Source organism: Dermochelys coriacea, chromosome 1, assembly GCF_009764565.3.
Source record: "Dermochelys coriacea isolate rDerCor1 chromosome 1, rDerCor1.pri.v4, whole genome shotgun sequence".
Lineage (NCBI taxonomy): Eukaryota > Metazoa > Chordata > Testudines > Dermochelyidae > Dermochelys > Dermochelys coriacea.
The window spans coordinates 15,960,175-15,979,060 of record NC_050068.2 but is presented as its reverse complement, the minus strand read 5'-3'; the positions used below and the strand labels follow the sequence as shown (position 1 = coordinate 15,979,060).

Here is an 18,886-nt window from a genome sequence, read left to right as displayed (position 1 = left end):
ACAAAAGGATGTTGCCCTCGGTACCTCATGTGCACCACCCTCTGTGACTCTCTACAATGGTCCTGGAAGCTGACCTCAGACGTGAGCCTCTTGAAAGTACATCAGTGTCAGTGAGTCAGCTTGATATGCTGATGTCCATGATTTGACTGCCAAATCCAAGAAGGCTACCTACGGGGCTTTGGATTAAAGCCAAGCAATCATCATATAGCAAACATATATCTTTATCAGTCTTCACAAGACTGTAAATTTTATAGCTGGATACTAAATAGTGCAGACTATTGCCTAAGTATTAGTTTAGCAGATTCTGTCTGTCAGATACCAGGATTCTTAGTTATTGCAGTAAAAAGCATGTATCAGAACATGGAAAAAATTTATACTAAAAATTTCATTTTCAAGATGATATTTTTGGGGTAGCATTTCTCAAGCCTAAACTGCCAATCAGGAGCCTTATTTTAGGGGAATCTAATGTCAGATCATGTATAACAACATTTTTAAGGTTTCAGAGTAGCAGCCGTGTTAGTCTGTATTCGCAAAAAGAAAAGGAGTACTTGTGGCACCTTAGAGACTAACAAATTTATTAGAGCATAAGCTTTCGTGAGCTACAGCTCACTTTTTGCTTTTTGCGAATACAGACTAACACGGCTGCTACTCTGAAACCTGTGATTATGCAAGGCACTGAATTTAGCCGTATAGAGTGGAAGCATCCGATGAAGTGAGCTGTAGCTCACGAAAGCTTATGCTCTAATAAATTTGTTAGTCTCTAAGGTGCCACAAGTACTCCTTTTCTTTTTGCGAACATTTTTAAGGACAGGAAGATTTGTTATATGTAGATCCAACATCGTGTCTCTGTTTAATGAGCTTTCCCAATGACATCTGAAGAACTGTCGGATTCTACCGTTCATATATTACAATGCAATTTGTTTGTGTTCTTTAAGAGCCTACTCTGTTTTCAGTAACAAGCAGATATTCCAGGAATTACTCATGTCGCCCATTCATATAGTGGGTGAAGCTGCCCAATAGTGTACTGATATGACGAGAGCAAAATTCATTTCTGTGCCCCAGTACAAGATCTATGTTACAGCTTAAGTGCCACTTAAGTCCATAAAAACAGGGCTTAAATGGTTCATAGGTTTTGTGCTGGCTCTCTTCTCTGCTTAGGAGTGGATTTCACCTCCAAGTATTTAAATATCCTACAATTGAAAGATCTGAGCTCAAAAGAGACATCTGTCACCCAAAAGGCTAAGGTTTCTTACATCCCTGGCACATAAAGCTCTTCCTTTGCTAGAACAAGGAACGCAAAGATTAAAATTAATGGGACAGGTTTCATAACTGATTATTTTTCATTTATAACATTGGAACTGGTAAATTGGCCTTCCTGTTTAATCTACTTTCAGCATGAAGAGCTCTGCAATTACATCAGTTATTTATGACATTTTGCTATTCTTTAAATATCAACAGTGGGTGATTATCAATAAATATGGCCTGCAGACATGCCACCTGCAGCTGTGATATCACATCTCACAAGTTAAACAGCCTTGAGCTTAGCATAGGAGCTCGCTAAGGAAAATCCATGTGCTGCAGAAAGTGATGTTAGTGGCTCAGAAGGTGGGTACTTTTTCTTCTGAGCAAGTGCCAGGCCAGTGCCCCAGCATGGTATCAGGGACATTTGTGACACTGAGCTGCTGGAGATGCTGTTATTCTGTTGAGATGTAAAACTCGGGTCCTGAGCCCTTGTCATCATTTAAGATCCCATGGCACTTTTCCCAGGAGAGGGGGGATGTTCTGGACTAACTGGATACTCGCTATCCTGAAGTTTTGGATGCTGTTGTTGTGTGCTGTTTAAAGCTATATCGCTTGTCACCCCAGAGTGGCAACTCTTGAGCACTGCACTGTCAATAATTCCTACCCAGAGAAAATGTATGTGGTCAGTAAAGTGTTCTGGAATCCACTCCACAGGGCTGATAGAGGGACACGCATATGCACACCATTTATCATTAACATTCAGAAAACAGAACACAGATTCTTGTTGTTGAATCTTCCCCGCTGCTTGTGTCCAGTGTGAGATTGGCAGATAATAATCTTGCTGCTATCCATGAGACTTCTTGCAGAGTAAAGTAATGCTTGGCATGAGTCAGGGTGGTAGCATTTGTTCCTAAGCGATGACATACGTAGCCATTTCCTTTTTCCCTTTCATGGCCATACCCTGGCCTGTCTTGCCTGCCTGCACAATGGGGATGGGTGGGGAGAGGGTGCAGCGAGTCTGTATACTGCACTGAAGGTGATCAGAATTCTGGCCCCTGTTTTACCTTCTGCACTATCCAGGTAACTCCTGTTTCAGTGTAGGAGGTACTTGGATCCTGCATGGGGAAGATTAGCACCCCTGGAGTGAAGAGCAGGGGGAATTGGCAGTAGTGGGCATCCCAACAGGAGCAGGGTGGGGAATGGATCAAAGCTGAAGGTGGGGGTGCCCTCAGCAGCCTTTAAAAGTGTGCTGCAGTTACTGTTTCTGTGTGCAGTCCATGCCTTCAGCGCCCAGGAGAAGGCATTCTGCCTGCCTGCTTTTGTCCTCCGTGGGGAGAATGTCTCCAGCCACTGTGGCTGGTGTGATGCCCCTCTGTGGTCCTCCCACTAACGCAACAGCAGCTTCTAAAGCCACAATCTAGCCCTCACTGTCTATATTGCTTGAATTTGTATGTAATGCTGTTGTTGGAAGGGAGGTGTTTGTCATCCCTGGTGGAACCATATCAACACAGTACGTTTGCATTTCCTACATGGCCTGTGTAGAAGTGGCAGCAGAATGAAATATATGACAGAATATCTATACAATACATCCCCTGGGCTTTAGAGACCTGGCTTAGCTAGAACAGCAGTGCAGATCATCTAATGGAGTACAAATAAACAAATATCTCATGACAGTTAGCCTTTGAGTGAATTTATTATTGAATTACACTCTAGCTTTTTAGGAACAAGCTGAGCTGACAAGCCACCTCATCACCGGAAAAGGGGGAGAAAAAAAAGACAGTGATAAATTACCTTGATGGATAAAGGTAAAGACCGTGTCTCCTCCAAAATACCAGCAATTATATAGTATTCATGTCTGGGTAAAAAAAAAACAAAACCACTGCCTATATTGAAATGAGTGATTATGACGATAAAGCAAGTAGCTAAATTAAATTCGGAATGCACAGAATGTCTTTTTGCATCGTTTTGATGAACAGATAAGTACTCTTCTGCCACTTGATCATTCTTGTATTGATTTCAAAACCACTTACTTTTGCTGTTTGCTTTGTATCTTTAAGCCATTCTTACTTGTCCATCACCATAAGGAGCAGTGCAAGATGCACTGATGTCGAGTTGTTGACTTTCAAGTGGGACACCTGATATCCTTGTTCTCTCTTGAGGGACAGTGTCAGACAGTAGTCTAAATTCATGGCCCGCAGAGTCTCTTATGTCAAGAGTCAGCACAGGACTAAGCTACCTCTGGAAGGCATAGAACAGACTTTTTTCTATAGTGTGTTTTAAAAGATCTCAGAGTGTTTTGAAAGAGTAGCTGCTTTTGACCCCCTGATGGATTATGGCACAGCTATCATGTAAAGCCATGATACTGTGCTGTCAGTATAATTAATTTTCCATGAACCCACCATAATTATATGGCCAACTCTGCTACTGATTCCTGATATAACCTGAGGCTAATCACATCACCTCTCTATGCCTCAGTTTCCCCATCTATTAAATGGGGATAACAACATGTACCTATCCTAGAGGAGTGTTTGAGGTAAAGTTAGTAAATGGTTAGAAAAGCATATTGAGTTCTTGAGGTGGAAGGTACTGCATAAATGGAAGAGTTTGGTATTTTATAAAGTATAGTGTATGTTTTTTAGTTTTTTAGTTTTTTTATTTTGCACAATCAAACTCTACCTCATACATTATCTAGAGCTAAGGCCAATCAGCTGATCCTGGCCAGAGTGCAACAGAATGTGGAAGGGTTGGGGACTTAGTGCTGTCCAAATCTCATAGTTTAAGCCTTTCACCTCAGTTCTCAGGGATTTAAAATGCAGATCTGCATGTTGCTTTCATAATACCCTTGGAAGGGGGCATTTGTTTGCCTTCTCGGTGTCTTTCTATGTCGGGTGATCTCTGCCCAGACAAACACGTAGGCCTTGTCTTCACTGTTAAAAAAGGTGTATTTGGGGGGCAGGGGGTGTAACTTAACACAGGGGAGCTATCCTGAGGTAAAAGCATAGCGAAGACCAGGCACTTTAGTTTTACTATGAGGTAACTAGGCAAAGTTAGCCTGAGGTAGGGATTTACTTTACCTACTTTACCTGGTGGTAAAACTAAGGTGCCTTGCCTTCACCGTGTTTTCACTATGGAATAGCTTCCAGGGGTTTGTTACCGTGTGGTAAAAAATGCATCTTTTATAGCACTCAGGATAAAGCCTGATATAGAGCCTGAAACTAAAGTGATCAATGCAGTCCCCAAGTTCACAATCTTGTGCAGTAATGACATCTCCACACTATCTTCTGTTGTTCTGGCTTTAATTGAAATATTGTAGTTAGGCCTCTTTGCCTCTGGAAGAGCTTGATGTGGACACAAAACAAAGTGATGATGCAGTGATGCATCCACTAGCTGGCTTCTGCCTGAGGTCAATTTTACCATCTGCAGGAGACGGATGCAACAAAGAGGATTGTGAGGTTCTGCTGATAATCCCTGATGTCAGCTGATCCAACTCGTGGCTTTGGATTGGCTCCAGGAGGCCTGTCACTTCTCTGAGCTGGGTGTGTTAGTCTGTAGTAAAATAGCATACATGTGATGGAACTAATGAAATACAGCCACCTCTTGGGTAAAACACAGAAGCTCTTAACAGAGCACAGAAACTCTGTATAGACCAGGGATCGGCAACCTTTGGCACACGGCCCATCAGGAAAAGCTGCTGGCAGGCCGGGACAGTTTGCTTATCTGCAGCGTCTGCAGGTTCGGCCAATCACAGCTCCCACTGGCTGCAGTTTGCCATTCCAGGCCAATGTGGGCTGCGGGAAGCAGCGGCCAGCACATCCCTCAGCCCACGCCGCTTCTCGCAACCCCCATTGTCCTGGACCGGCAAACCGCAGCCAGTGGGAGCTGTGATTGGCCAAACCTGCGGACGCTGCAGGTAAACAAACCGGCCCGGCCCGCCAGCAGATTTCCCTGACGGGCCATGTGCCAAAGGTTGCTGATCCCTGCTATAGACAATTTAGGACAGGGTTTGAAGAAGAATACCTTATCTATTTGGACTGCATCATTATCATTAATAGGTTTGAATAAACCTTGATATAGATCTATTCAGTGTGCTTAATGGAGGGTGTGGCAGAGCTCCGACCTTGTCCTCGTGAGTCCCACGCTTGCGGGCGGTTTATGCTAGCTTCAGAGGCTCACTGCAACCCTCCACGTAGCCCTTCTCTCTCTAGGGCCAGGGTTACAGTCTACTGAGCCCTTTTCATCATAAACCAGCAAGGAGGTTGGTGAGAGAATTCCCAATCTCTATTGCTCCTACAACCTTATACCAGAACAGTTTAGCCTCCTGTCCTGACAGGGGCCTGTTTTCCCCTCCCAGGAGGTGTGGGAGTGTAGTGGCGGGTTGGGAACCCAGGCCTGCCATCTACTCAGGGTTCCGGCCCAGGGACCCTAATGGCAGCAGCTGTTGGCAGCCAACCTTTCACTGCCAGAGTTTCTACATTTCCCTGGGCTATTTCTCCAAAGCTCTCCCGCTTGAGGGTGTCTTCATTACTCAGCCGTTCAGCCGCACTTCTTCTCCTCTGGCCCCCTGGCACTCCTCAGCTTGACTAGAGTGAGCCCTTTTATAGTATCAGAAGGGCCCTTAATTAGAGTCCAGCGTTCACATTAACTTAATGGTCTCACCTGACGCTTTGCAGTTTAATTGGAGTCAGGTGTTCTCATTAGCCTGGAGCAGCCCCTGCTCTGGTCTGTCAGGGAACAGAAAACTGCTAATCCAACGGCAAGTACATCTTCTACTATTCTGTTGTACCCAAATGGCCTGGGTCTATCACAAGGGTCATGGTGTATCTAATATGTTACATATTATTATAATATAATAATAATAATTAATAATATAATTTCCTATCCCTAGCCTTGAGGTTAAGGAGACATTTTTATGTTTTAGGAAAATACAAGAGGTTTTTACACCATCTCCGTATCACCTTCTTTTATTGCTTTCTGCTTAAGTGGCCTCTTTAATAACTAAAGATCATGTTTTCTGAAACTGAAAAGAGCAAAGAAGAGGTCAGAAGGCCCAAAATAGCTTCTTTTACTTTGGTAATATTCCTCTTAAGCAAAGATAGAGTGTACTTTTAAAAAATCCTCTCTCCTCTCCAGAGGACAATAACAGTATGTGCCTTTGACTTCAGCCTTCCTTTTGACTTAAAAATGCAGAGTATGGTGACATTTCATGCCATTGTGATTTTTAAATTTCAATATAACTAATTTTATGCCATAAGCTACGGCAAAAATATACAGATAGTAGAAGGATTCATGTACATGAAAACAGGGCTGAAGTTCCAGTCCTTTTGTAAGTTTCTTTCCATAACTTTGATAAAATGATCCATACCATGATCATTGCCCATTTGCTGATTCCTTAATTTAATTCAGTGTGCATGGAGTCATCAAAAACAAATCCTGTGATATGGTGGACATATCCAGTCAATATTGGGATACAATTTGCAACCAAAGATTACAAAGTATTGAATACTTATTAACAATGATCCTTTGATTATTCTCCTGGGGTTTTCTAATGGAATTGGTTATATTCAAAGATTTGAAGAATTAAGATCTCATCTGCTAGTCGCTGGTAAACTACTGATAGCCTTTCAGTGGGGAAAGAAAACTAGTTCAAAACTAGAGGACAAGTTCAAAAAAAATACGGGAGCAGCTTGTCATGGAAAAATTAATGGATCAATTAGATACCCAGCAAAATAAGTGTAGGACAAATAAATATCGGGTTACCATTTATTCAATACTGAGACTATATTTGCCTGCAAAAATCCCCACTCTCCTGTCCAATTTTTTTAATATTAGTGTTTAATAGATGTGCCTGATTTGATAAATATGAGTAGAGTCAGTAGTGCCATTCAATTTAATAAAATTGCCAGAAACGTCTTCTGGATGGTTTAAAGAGGCTCCCTCTCTATTATGGTAATACCCTGCTAAATAAAAAGATTTGATTATTCTCTGGCCCCATAATGTTTTTTGGAACAAAAAGAAACCATGCTAACTGCTGTAAGGATTGTCATTTTGTTTGTGACATTTACATGGCAATGATTTTTAAACCTGCTAAAACTTCCTAAATAAATAAATCACTATAATACAACACCCTCCCCCCTGAAAAATCTATATATTTTCTTGATCTACTCTCTTCATAAGTCCCACAACTCAAAATTGTATCATTACAATGCTAGCAAACAGCCTGTAGACAGTTTAATCATCTTTTTTCTGCAGTGCCCACAAGAAGTGAGCTAATTACATCATTAATGTTTAAACAACATGTTCTTCCTTCTGTGTGCCCCATTTAGTCCTTCTATCACTGTGTCTGTCTTGTGCAGACTGTGAGCAGGTACGGCCTTTAGTTTGTGTCTTGTACAGCATTGAGCACCTTGCCGGAGCTTTCTAAGAGCTTACTAATAACTATTAGTAATACTAATTATAATATCTGTGAGATCAGGTAAGCAAATTCTTCCACAATTTGATTTCAGAAGCCTCATGAGACCTGGCATAAGAATAAGCATATCATTCATTTTTGAGATTTACTGCACTATAAAGTTGTTACTTCTCATAGAAATAATGACTTGTAGAATCACATTTTTGTAGGGTATGAAATTAACCCAACTCATCATTATATGCAAAAATAGCTTGCACCATAAGAGCTACTAAAACCCTCTGAAGGGCTAAGAACCTAAAGCCCTGATTATCTTTCCACTTACACAAGTGTAAATCAGGAGCAACTCCTCTTAGAGGTGCACTGGTGTAAATGAGAGGAGAATCAGCTTTTAAATCTTTTTGATCTAAGGCATTACCGAAAGCAATGAATTCCCCTTAGATTTTACATCATAGCATAACATAACTTTATTTTGTATAGCACTTTCTATGCAAACTGTGTCCAAAAGTACTTTTTCAGGGTACAGTAGTATAGTAGGAGTTAAATATTATCTAATTGCACCAGTCACTGCTAGTGTAACAGTCTTCTCTTAATTTCCTGTTTTGTGGGATACCTTTCCTGTATCCTGCTACCTCATCTGCTTTTCTTCTCATTACCAATCTCATCTGAAAAGTCATTTTTACCTGGAAATGGTTATTTGATGAGGCAGAGAGATCCAAGATATTATAGATGGCAGGAGGAGCAGCAGAAGCTTCTCCTTCCAACAGCAGCCAAATCATTTGGCAGATCAGAGAGGAGGGTGTGCTTCCAGAAGGAAGAGAGCGAGCCTGGATTTGATAAATAGGACCAAGTCTAATAGGGATTCTATAACCAACAAGGCAGTTTAGAACAAAATCTTGACATCAAAGGAGTCTTAAGTGCAGTTGTTGTGTGTAGGTGGTTATGTGATCATGGGGTTTTTACAAGTGGAAAGTGTACAGCTGTTACCTCACATAAATGTTATTTTGTTACTAAACTGGCATGCACCAAAGGTGCCTTTTTAATTTTGAAGAATTACAGATATGAATAGCTTACTGGCAATATTGCCAGCAGAATGGTGGCCAGGGATGTCGGAGAAGATCTTCGTCAACTGAGCATAACTAATAACTAGTCCTATAAAGTCTATGGTGTAAGTCTGCATTGAGCAGAATGATGGCAGAAATACATAACACAGGGCTTGAAAAACTGGACACTTGCTAGCCAGGGAACTAAACCTACATACCAGAGGTAAACACAAAAGGAGTTCAGAAGAGCTGGTATCTTCTCAAAGAGACAATATTAAAGTGCAATAGCAAACTATCCCAATGCAAAGGAAAGAAGGGAAGACTAAGTAACAGGCCAATATAGCTACACTAGGAGCTCTTTAATGACCTAAAAATTAAAAAGGAATCATACAAAAAGGGGAAACATGGATAAATTGCTACGGATGAATATAAAAGAATAGCACAATCATGTAAGGACAAATACAGAAAAGCAAAACACAAAATGAATTACACCTAGCCAGGGACATAAAAGGCAGTAAGGTGAATTGTAACTAGATACTTAACACAGTTAATATTAACAATAGGAAGGAACATAAGCCAAAATAGGGAAAGACCAAGTTAAAGAATATTTAGATCAGTCAGATGTATTCAAGTTGGCAGGGTCTGATGACATTCATCCTAGAGTACTTCAGGAACCAGCTGAAGCAATCTCAGAACCGTTTGCGATTATCTGTGAGAACTCTTGAGGGTGGGTGAGGTCTCAGAGGACTAAAGAATGGCAGACATGTACTATCTTTAAAAGAGGGAAGCAAAGAGGGAAGCAACTGGAAAATTATAAACCAGTCTGCCTAACTTTGATACCTGGAAAGATACTGGAACAAATTATTAAACAATCAATTTATAAGCACCTGGAGGATAATAGGGTGACAAGTAATAGCTATCATGGATTTGTCAAGAACAGATCATGCCAAACCAACCTAATTTCCTTCTTTGACAGGGTTACTGGCCTAATGCATGTGGGGAAGCAGAGACATGATATATCTTGATTTTAGGAAGGCTTTTGACACATAGTCCCACATGACATGCTCTAAACAAACTAGGGAAATGTGGTCTAGATTAAATTATTTAAAAAAGTGGATGCAAAACTAGTTGAAAGTCTGTACTCCAAGAGTAGTTATCAATATTTTGTGGTCAAAGAGGGGATGTATTTAGTGGGGTCCTGCAGGGGTCTGTCCTGGGACCAATAGTATTCAATATTTTGATTCATGACTTGGATAATGAAGTGGAGAGTATGCTTATAACATTTGTGGATGACACCCATCTACGTGAAGGACAGAATTAGAATTCAGAATGACCTTGATAAATTGGTCTGAAATGAACAAGATGAAATTCAGTAAAGGTAAGTGCAAAGTACTTCACTTGGAAAGGAAAAATCTAATGCATAACTACAAAATTGGAAAGGATTCAGTTAAGTGGTTAAGTGGTAAAGGTTAAGTGGTAGTACTGCTGTACAGGATTTGAAGGTTCTAGTGGATCACAAATTGAATATGAGTCCACAAAGTGATGCAATTGCAGAAACGGCTATCATCACTCTGGGGTATATTAACAGGAGTGCCATATGTAAGGCAAGGGAGGTAATTGTCCTGCTCTACTTGTCACTGGTGATGCGTCAGCAGGAGTACTCCTGTGATGGTAGGACAAGAAGTAATTGACCTTGTCTGTGGGTAGGACAAGAAGGTGGAACTGAAGTAACTGGCCTAATCTTCAGCAAGGAAGATTAGGTTAGATATTAGGAAAATTGTTCCAACTATAAGGGTAGTTAAACTCTGGAATAGGCTTCCAAGGGAGGTTGTGGAATGCCATTGGAGGTTTCTAAGAACAGGTTACACAGATACCTGTGAGAAGTGGTCTAAGTTTATTTGGTCCTGCCACAGCACAGGGGGCCTGATTACATGACCTCTCACTGTCCCTTCCAGCCGTACATTTCTGATTCTATAAAAAACAAGGTAGAGAGATTCTCAGATACCATGGTGATGGGCTTGGTGTAAAAACCCAAATAGAGTACACTGTGAATCTAGAGCTGTTATTGTGCATCTTGGTGAATAAAAGCTTTATGGAGATGCCTCAGATACCAGCTTCATTATCTGTTTTCCTAAAACTATGCCAGCATTATACTGTTGTTTTTATCTCCAGTTTTCCTTAACCAGTTTAAGTAATGGGCTTTGAATATAACATTTTGATTAATTGCCTGCATTATTTGGGACTGTATATTTTTGAAGAATGAGTGATAAAATGTAGAGCATTTCTGCAAAATATTACCAATTAAAAAAACAAACCCATAAAAGAACAACACGCTTTCCTGACGCTCAAGTGATGGGGCATGTACAGCTAGCCTAGAGGCATAGGTTAAAAAAAGAGAACCAGTCGAGTTTAGTTCCTGCAGACAGACTAGATTTGACTTCCCTTTGCTGAGTTGGGTCGTTTTTGTTTTTTGCCTGACATTCCTTTTCGCCTGTGTCTCCCACTCCATCAGCTTCTCAGGAAGTGAAGCTGTCGCAGACTGTCTGTCAGTGCCACTTCAGCAAATCTCTGAAAGCACAGTTGATCGGATATCAACATGTTTAGGTGGTCCTCAGCCTGACACTGGCATTCTGGTGCTCCATTTATTGGCAAGGTTCTCTGCCTAGCCTAATTAATTTGTTTTGAATCCCAGCTGTCTGACATATGCCAAACTCTTTCAGGAACTCACTTGTGTTATACATAGCTGTGTGGGAGCCTTTCTGGATGGCTACTTTTTAATTTTAATTTTCCTTGTTTTTTTAAGTCTTTCTTGTTTAACGTCTCAAGAACCCTTCATTTCCATTTTCTTACCAAACTTCATGATTCAAGCGACATCCAGAGGTTTGTTAAATAGTTGTCAGCTGTCGACTTTCCCCACTGCTAAACTAAACAGGAAGAGCCAGATTGTGGCTCACCCTGTGCAGAAAGAGAGTGTAAGGAGTCTTCTCCCTCATAGCTGGGAGACAAGGGTCCAGGAACTGCGCTAGGCTGGCACTGTCATTGGCACTAGCTTCCAGGGGCAGAGTGGGACTGTATGTTATACTGTATCCTATGCTATAAATGAGCGAAAGGACAATAGAAGCAAGTGATCCAAGACCACATCTGTAATGACTTGCTTTACTGGTAGGATTTTTCTCCGGCGCTCATCACCAAGGTATCTGAGCACATCACAAACCAGTACCACAATACGATAGCGGTATAAGCACCTATGTCCAAGACAATAGAACATTACTCCATTTATCCTCACAGTGTCCCGGTAAGATAGAGCAGTGCTTACAGATAGGTAGCTGAGGCACAGAGAGACTATGTGACTTGCCCAAGGTCACACTGGAAATCTGTGGCAGAACCAGGAACAGAAGCTAGATCTCCTCATTTTGACATGAGGGCTTTAACAACAGAAACATCCTTCCTCTCGATTCACTTTGTGGAGCTCTGGTGAAGCCCCATCTAGAACAGAATATTCAGTTCTGGGCACTTCGATACCAAAAAGATGTCAAGCAAAGTTGGAAGTAACTTATAGAAAAGTAACAATAACAAATACAGGGATGTGGGGAATTCTGAGTGGAGATTAAAAATATTTAATACAAATAACATGGCCAAAGAATGACTAAGGGAGTCTGGAGAACATGTGAATCATCCAAATGTATTTGAAGCCTTTCAGCTTCCAAGAAAAAAGGAGCTAGGGTTGTGATACAATGGGTCATGACTAGGAGTAATGGCACTAACACTAAGAAATGGAAAAATTAACATGAACACCAGAAAATAATTCCTAACGATGAAATATATGAGCCTCATCCAATGCCTTTTTTAAATCAGTGAGAGTATTTCCATCAATTTCAACAAGCATCAGATTAGACCATGTTAGACTATGGTATAATTTCCCAAGAGAAGTCCTTCAGGAAAAGGAATGCCTTTATTTTGTCTACTGTACAATGCCAAGCATGTTCCCATCACTAAACAAATAATTATTCATAATGCTTTGGAAAGCCCACTGCATGAGATGTTTAACATTAAACCAAAAAGCTAGGAAACATACTGTAAGGAGCAATCTTTCCTGGCATGAAGATGGATTAAATGACTTATTTGGGATTTTTCCTTTGATTTCTAGTATTTTATAATTGTTGGCATACTTGGATTTTTCCCCCTGCATGTAAATACAAGTCTTACTAAAGAAAACAGGACTTTCTCTATAGCTGTGGAAGGGGAGACTGAATGTGTCTCTAGTTTTGATGGCACTGGGCCCTAGATCATACCCAGGGGGACAGGTGGACATTAACTTAATCTTCTAGTGATTACAAATTACTTCACAAAGCAATGGTCTAAAATTACTTTGTCTCAGACTTGCCATCTAGCAAGCCACATGGTAGCAATTCAGCAATGATTTAGTGTTCCCTAATTATAGGGAAACCTCTATAGAAAAATAAAAGACCAGAGGGGTTGGGAAAGGCTAATTAAAAAAACAGACTAGAGAACTGGTTATTGTAAAATAAGGGATCTGCACAGCCACATGTAAACGCAGTCTTGAAAAAAAATAGTTCAGCCAGTAGATGAAATATGTTAATAATTCATTGGAAAGACAAGTCTACAGCAAAGAGACATTCAATTTTGCTCAACTGCAGAAAACATCTTCAGTGCTGGCCAAACTAGACTGATGGAATAAAACTTCTATATTAACATGAGAGATAATTTTATGTAAATATATTGGGAGACCTTCCAAGCAGGGCTGAGAGTCTTTGCGGTACCACTTAACGTGTTTGCAGTGTAATTGCATTTAGACCAAGGTCTTCTGAAGGAAATGGCTGACTAAATTAGCATTAACCAGGTTCCTGGGGGGCTGTGTGCATTGTGGGTAGTCAATTTCGCCTCCAGAAAGGACACAATGACACTGGAGAGGCCAGCTGCTTACAAAGCACAGCGTTAATTGTTTTTCCCAAATGGGGCAAATTTTATCAACTGGGAAAGTAGAAAATTTGAGGATCTGATCAGGCAAAGTCTGGGATTCAGTATCTTTCTCATCCCCATCCCGCTTTAATTAAGTTCAGATATTTGTACATATTGCCCCAGCTTCTTTTTGTGACTATAATCTGGGAAGGTCTACCCTCTGGGAATAAAGGACTTGTTATAGTCCTCAAAGGGATTCCTGGGGGCCAGATAGGCTTTCCTGAGAGTTACTTGTCTCCGAAGATGGGCTGGCTTCGTCCAAATTGGCAAGTAAATAAATGGAGATGGAGTAAAGAAGCTGAGCATGACAACTTGAAGAGTTGTGGGGGGAAGGGGGTCACTCGATGGAAGCTAGAAGTGCAGATGTGTTTGTTAGAGTTTCCCCTTTAGAGTGAGTTCTTTTGCATATTTTTATTGTGCCTGTAACTGTGTGGCTGTTCTTTATCCCTGCAGACCTAAGTGCCCATGAACTCATGAAAGCTATGGTCCAGCTCCTCAGCTGGTGCAAAGCAGCAAAGCTCTGTTTACACCAGCTGAGGATCTAGTCCAGTGTGTTGGCTAACTTTATTCATAGGCTTTCATCTGCTTAGACTCTGGGAGAGTTACCATCATAATAGTTAGTTTTTTGTCTAGGGCACCAGTTAAGGCATCTACAACATTTAGTTTCTTTTTTTCCTCTTTGTATGTAGTTTGTGGGGAGGCAGTGGAAGAAGGTAGCAACCCTTCTCCATTATCTCATGAAAATGTGCTCTATTTGTATTTCTGCTCAACCACTTTAAAAGAGCAAGCAGTCGTCAGTAATGCTTTTGGTGTTGGTTTGAATAGGTAATGGTAATTCAGCCTGCCGAGTCCATTGTTAATAATAGCAAGAATTTCTTGGGCTTCAGAAGAGGAGTCCACAGTAATGCTTATCCTTCCACAAAAATGTAAGGATGATCAGAAGGCTCAAGGACTTCTGACCATTCCAGACTCTCCTTCAGCTCTCACTGAAGAAGATGAGAAGAATGGTCTTGTGGGTAATGGAGAGGCCTCAGAGTGGAAGTTATGGGTACTGCCTCCGGCTGTCCACAAACATTACTACTTTGAGCCAAATACTTTCCTGGTGGTGTTCTGTCAACTTCAGTGGGGTTACAATAGGGTGAATTTGGTCCTTTGTGTCTTTGTTTCCCCATCTGTCAAACAGGGATGGTCATTTACCCAGTGTCCTCGTATGTCACAGAGCTGAATTGTTAATATAGTGCTTTTTGATCCTTGGATGGAAGGTGCAAAGGAAAACAGAAATTATTATTGTTTTACTGATGGGACTGCTTCTCCTTCCACATCTGTGTGAATCAGGAGTAATTCTGTTGAAGTCATTGGATATACACCAGAGTAAAACTAATATAAGTGAAATAAAAAATCAGGTGCATTTTATCTTGTTTTTTCTGCGACTGACCAAAGGGAACATAGGAATCAAGTGAGTAGATACTAGAATTGAACCTTCAGACGCTTTTGTTTCTATGTACCTAAATGCCAGGTTTTGAGCCATACCCTTCCATCAACATATGCACAAAAATCCCTACTTAAATCAGTGGAGAGTTCTGCTATAACTGGATGGCATGACAACTAAAAAGTCTATCTAAATCCTTATTTGATACAAATATTGGTTCTCGCTGTGTCATACAATCTTTGCCTCATTGATGCACCTCTTAGGCAATAACTTGTGGACTCTGGGTTTTCCATGGTAATAAGAGATTGTGTAAGTGCTTTCCTATGCATTGAGGGCCAGATCTTCAGCAACTGTAAATCCGTGTGGCTTCACTGAATTCTCTTACGACAAATAGATGGATTATAAATTGAGCTCTGGTGATTTACACCAGCAGGGGATCTGGGCCTAAAGCAGTAGGAACATTGGCTTCCAGTTTCTAATGGCTAGTATCACATTGCCTGCAAAAATCACACGTCATATTATGCCAGCACAAAGATACCACCATTTGTTGTTATCACTCAGAAAAATATGTACCTTGAGATAGACACTGAGATCAGACACTATCAGATACACAAGATTGTTGTATTTTTGGAAGCTCCTTGCATAGCTGTATGGTAAGATGTACAATCTAGGGCTTTGAACAGAGACTTTGGAATAGAGACCTATGTGTTCTATCTTCGGCTTTGACACAGATTTGCTGAGTGACCCTGAGTAATTGAAAACCTCAACAGACTTCATGTTTCCTATCTGTAAAATATGAACATCACAGAATTAATCGGTGTTGTAAAGCACTTAGAGATCCTTGGGGGAAAGGTGGCATAAAAGTGCAGAGTAGAATGGAGTAGGTGTAATCTACAAACAATTGGCAGTTCTGTTGTTTGCATGCTCAATTGCTGAAACATTCTGTAGGGAATTCATCTGATCCTTGCAAATTTGTCATCATATTTTCTCCAAAGCAATAATACTTCCTTATGGACTATGGAAGACCTGACTCATCAAGGCCAGCACATCTCTTTGATCATCAGAGGACTTAATTGCCATAAACCTGCCCATGCAGTATTTAGTACATTTCCATCCTCCTCTGTTCTGAAACATATTTTGTCCTTAATCAGACTAGTACTTTCAAGGCACTATGAAGCTGAGTGGGCTACAGCCATGTCAATATATCATGTGCCCTACAGGAGAAGATAGCAGAGAACAGTATATTTGCCAGTGGTTGAATATTACAAGAGTAGAAAAAAGGTGAAGCCAAATTCTGCCCTCAGATGTGTGTGAACAACACCCAAGTCAGCAAGAGTTATGTGCCTCCATCTGGGGGCATGATTTGGCGTACTGAATTTTATTGCTTATAGTATTAGGTATCCCGGTGTGCAGGCATTCACAGCAGGGTAAGTCGGGGATCACTCCCCCATCTTTGACATGATTCACTATTTCCTATCATTTCTTTCCTTCATGCAGCCATGCGTGTGTGATTCGAGGTCAGGTGATAACATCAGATGGAACCCCTCTAGTTGGAGTGAACATCAGTTTTGCCAACAATCCTCTTTTTGGATACACAATCAGCAGGCAAGATGGCAGGTATGGTTTCTGCTATACATTTTACAGCATGCAAGTACTCAGAGCTGCAAATAGGGGAGCCAGCACTGGAGAGAGACTCTCCTAGCAAAGACACAGTCATGTCTGGGGCAGCCTGAAGACACTAGTGTTATTCTTAATATTGATACTGATATTATTACAGAAGTGCATAGAAGCACTGGGGCTCAGTTGTGCTAGGTGTTGCCCATGCATATAAAGAAATTATGGTTCCTGCCTCAAACTGCATATTCTTCATTGCTTTATATAGACATTATTGGACAAAAATAATTAAACCTGTAAGATACAGTATTGCTAGAGGCAAGTGGTTAAAATTTGAACAGTTCCACTGAACCGTAACAAAATCACTGAATTGGGCAGTCTTTTGTCTCTCAGTACTACCTGGCTCTCTTTTAAGGACAAAAGCTAAATATAAGGAGTAAGTTTCTGACTTAGGGAGCTGCACATACTCTAGCTAATGGTGATTAACACTAGCACTTTGGAGAGGATGACCTGGCTTTGCTGATTTTAACAGCTCTCCAATCTGACACTAGCGTTAAGAATTTGGATTGACCTGGTTAGAATAGCCAACAGGATGATAATCAAGGAGATGAACACTTGCTAGAGATGTGTGTGTTATGTAGTCTTGACCTGTTCCCATGGGACTTGGTGCCTACTGAACCACTGAAACTTTTCAAGATATGTTCTCATTAATGTTTCATCTACTGGAAAATACAATAGTAGAATTTGAGTAATAGGTATATTTCCATGGAAAATGGATTATCTCAGTTAAATGAGCATATCTTATAAGAGAAGCTGGTACTTTCACGAGTCTTGTGGTTTAGAGACTATTGAGAAAGATACAGAATCTCTCACATTTACACTGTAGTGTAACTCCATTAATCTCAGGCTTGGTCTACACCTAAAATTTAGGTCAACCTAGCTACATCGCTCAGGACTGTGAAAAATATCATGTCCTGTGCAATTTAGAGATGTCAACTTAACCCCACTGTAGACATAGTTAGGTTGAGAGAAGAATTCCTTTGATCAAGCTACCACTTCTCGGATAGGTGGAAAAACCAGTTCCGTTGATGTAGAAAGCATCTGCACAACAGCATGACAGCAGCACACAGCTGTAGCTGCACAGCTGTGGCACTGTAGCCGCTGTAGTGGAGCCATACCCTCAGTGGAGCACCTCCTGATTTGCAAGTGAGATCAGAATCAGGCCCTAGTGGTTAAATGCACTGCAGTGTAAAGGGCTGACACAAAGCCTTCCCAAGTAAAAGTAATAATGCCTACAAAAAACTTGACCATAGGTAGGCAGCTGATGTGCTGGAACTCCCTGTTTTTCATGCTGATCAGATCATCTCATTGCTTCCTTGTGCTCTGTCTGTTGGTCTCCACCTGTTGTCATTGTCTATAGTCTTCCACTTAGACTATAAAAACAACAAGGAGTCGGGTGTCACCTTAAAGACTAACAGATATATTTGGGCATAAGCTTTTGTGGGTAAAAAAACCCCTCTTCTTCAGATGCGTGACTTTAAGCTCTTTAGGGCAGAGCCCATCCCTTTGTTCTGTATTTGTGCAGTGTCTTAATGCTATGCGGCCCTGATCTGCCATGGGGGCTTATAAGCAAATAATGAGCCTAGCATTGCACAGGGCTTGGACAGGAATCACTTTTACCCCCTACAGAGTAGGTACAGTACAGGCAGCACAGCAGAACAAGCTTCTTCCATACTACCCCAGGCTGTGCTTCAATAAGTTTCTACAGGGACTACCCCTAGGAAGGATAGGTGAAACAGCGCTTCAGTCCTGTTCTCACTCACAGCCACACTCTCTGCCGCCATCCAGACACTTTGCACCACTCCGGCATCTTATCTTACCAGCAGAGAATGTGTTGGAGGGGAGTTCTCAGCTTGTGTTAAGCTAGACTTACTGGCTCTTACACTATCTCCTTCCCACCCTCAGTGTAGCGGGCCAGGGAGAGGTGCGGCCAATGTGCCAGTGTGCTCCACCAATTCCCAGTTAGCTAATGGTCCCTAGGGAAACCTTGCCAGCTGGCATCGGATAGAGCTGCTCCCAGGAGCTCACTGCCAAGGGCTGTAAATCCAGCACCGATCATAAGTACTAGATTCAGTTAAAGTAATAAAAAGGCGGTGATCAGCAGTGCCTGAA

The 18,886-nt window shown here is 41.3% G+C and overlaps 1 protein-coding gene across 3 annotated transcripts in view; it reads left to right on the top strand.

Moving 5' to 3' along the window:
• The window catches only part of TENM4 (teneurin transmembrane protein 4), a 1,775,651-nt gene that overhangs the window by 1,664,602 nt on the left and 92,163 nt on the right, over window positions 1-18,886 (top strand). For all 3 annotated transcript variants that reach the window (XM_043504093.1, XM_038368402.2, XM_043504094.1), the window contains one exon: window positions 16,598-16,717. In XM_043504093.1, the coding sequence (XP_043360028.1) occupies window positions 16,598-16,717 (120 nt within the window). The remainder of the gene's footprint in view (window positions 1-16,597; window positions 16,718-18,886) is intronic.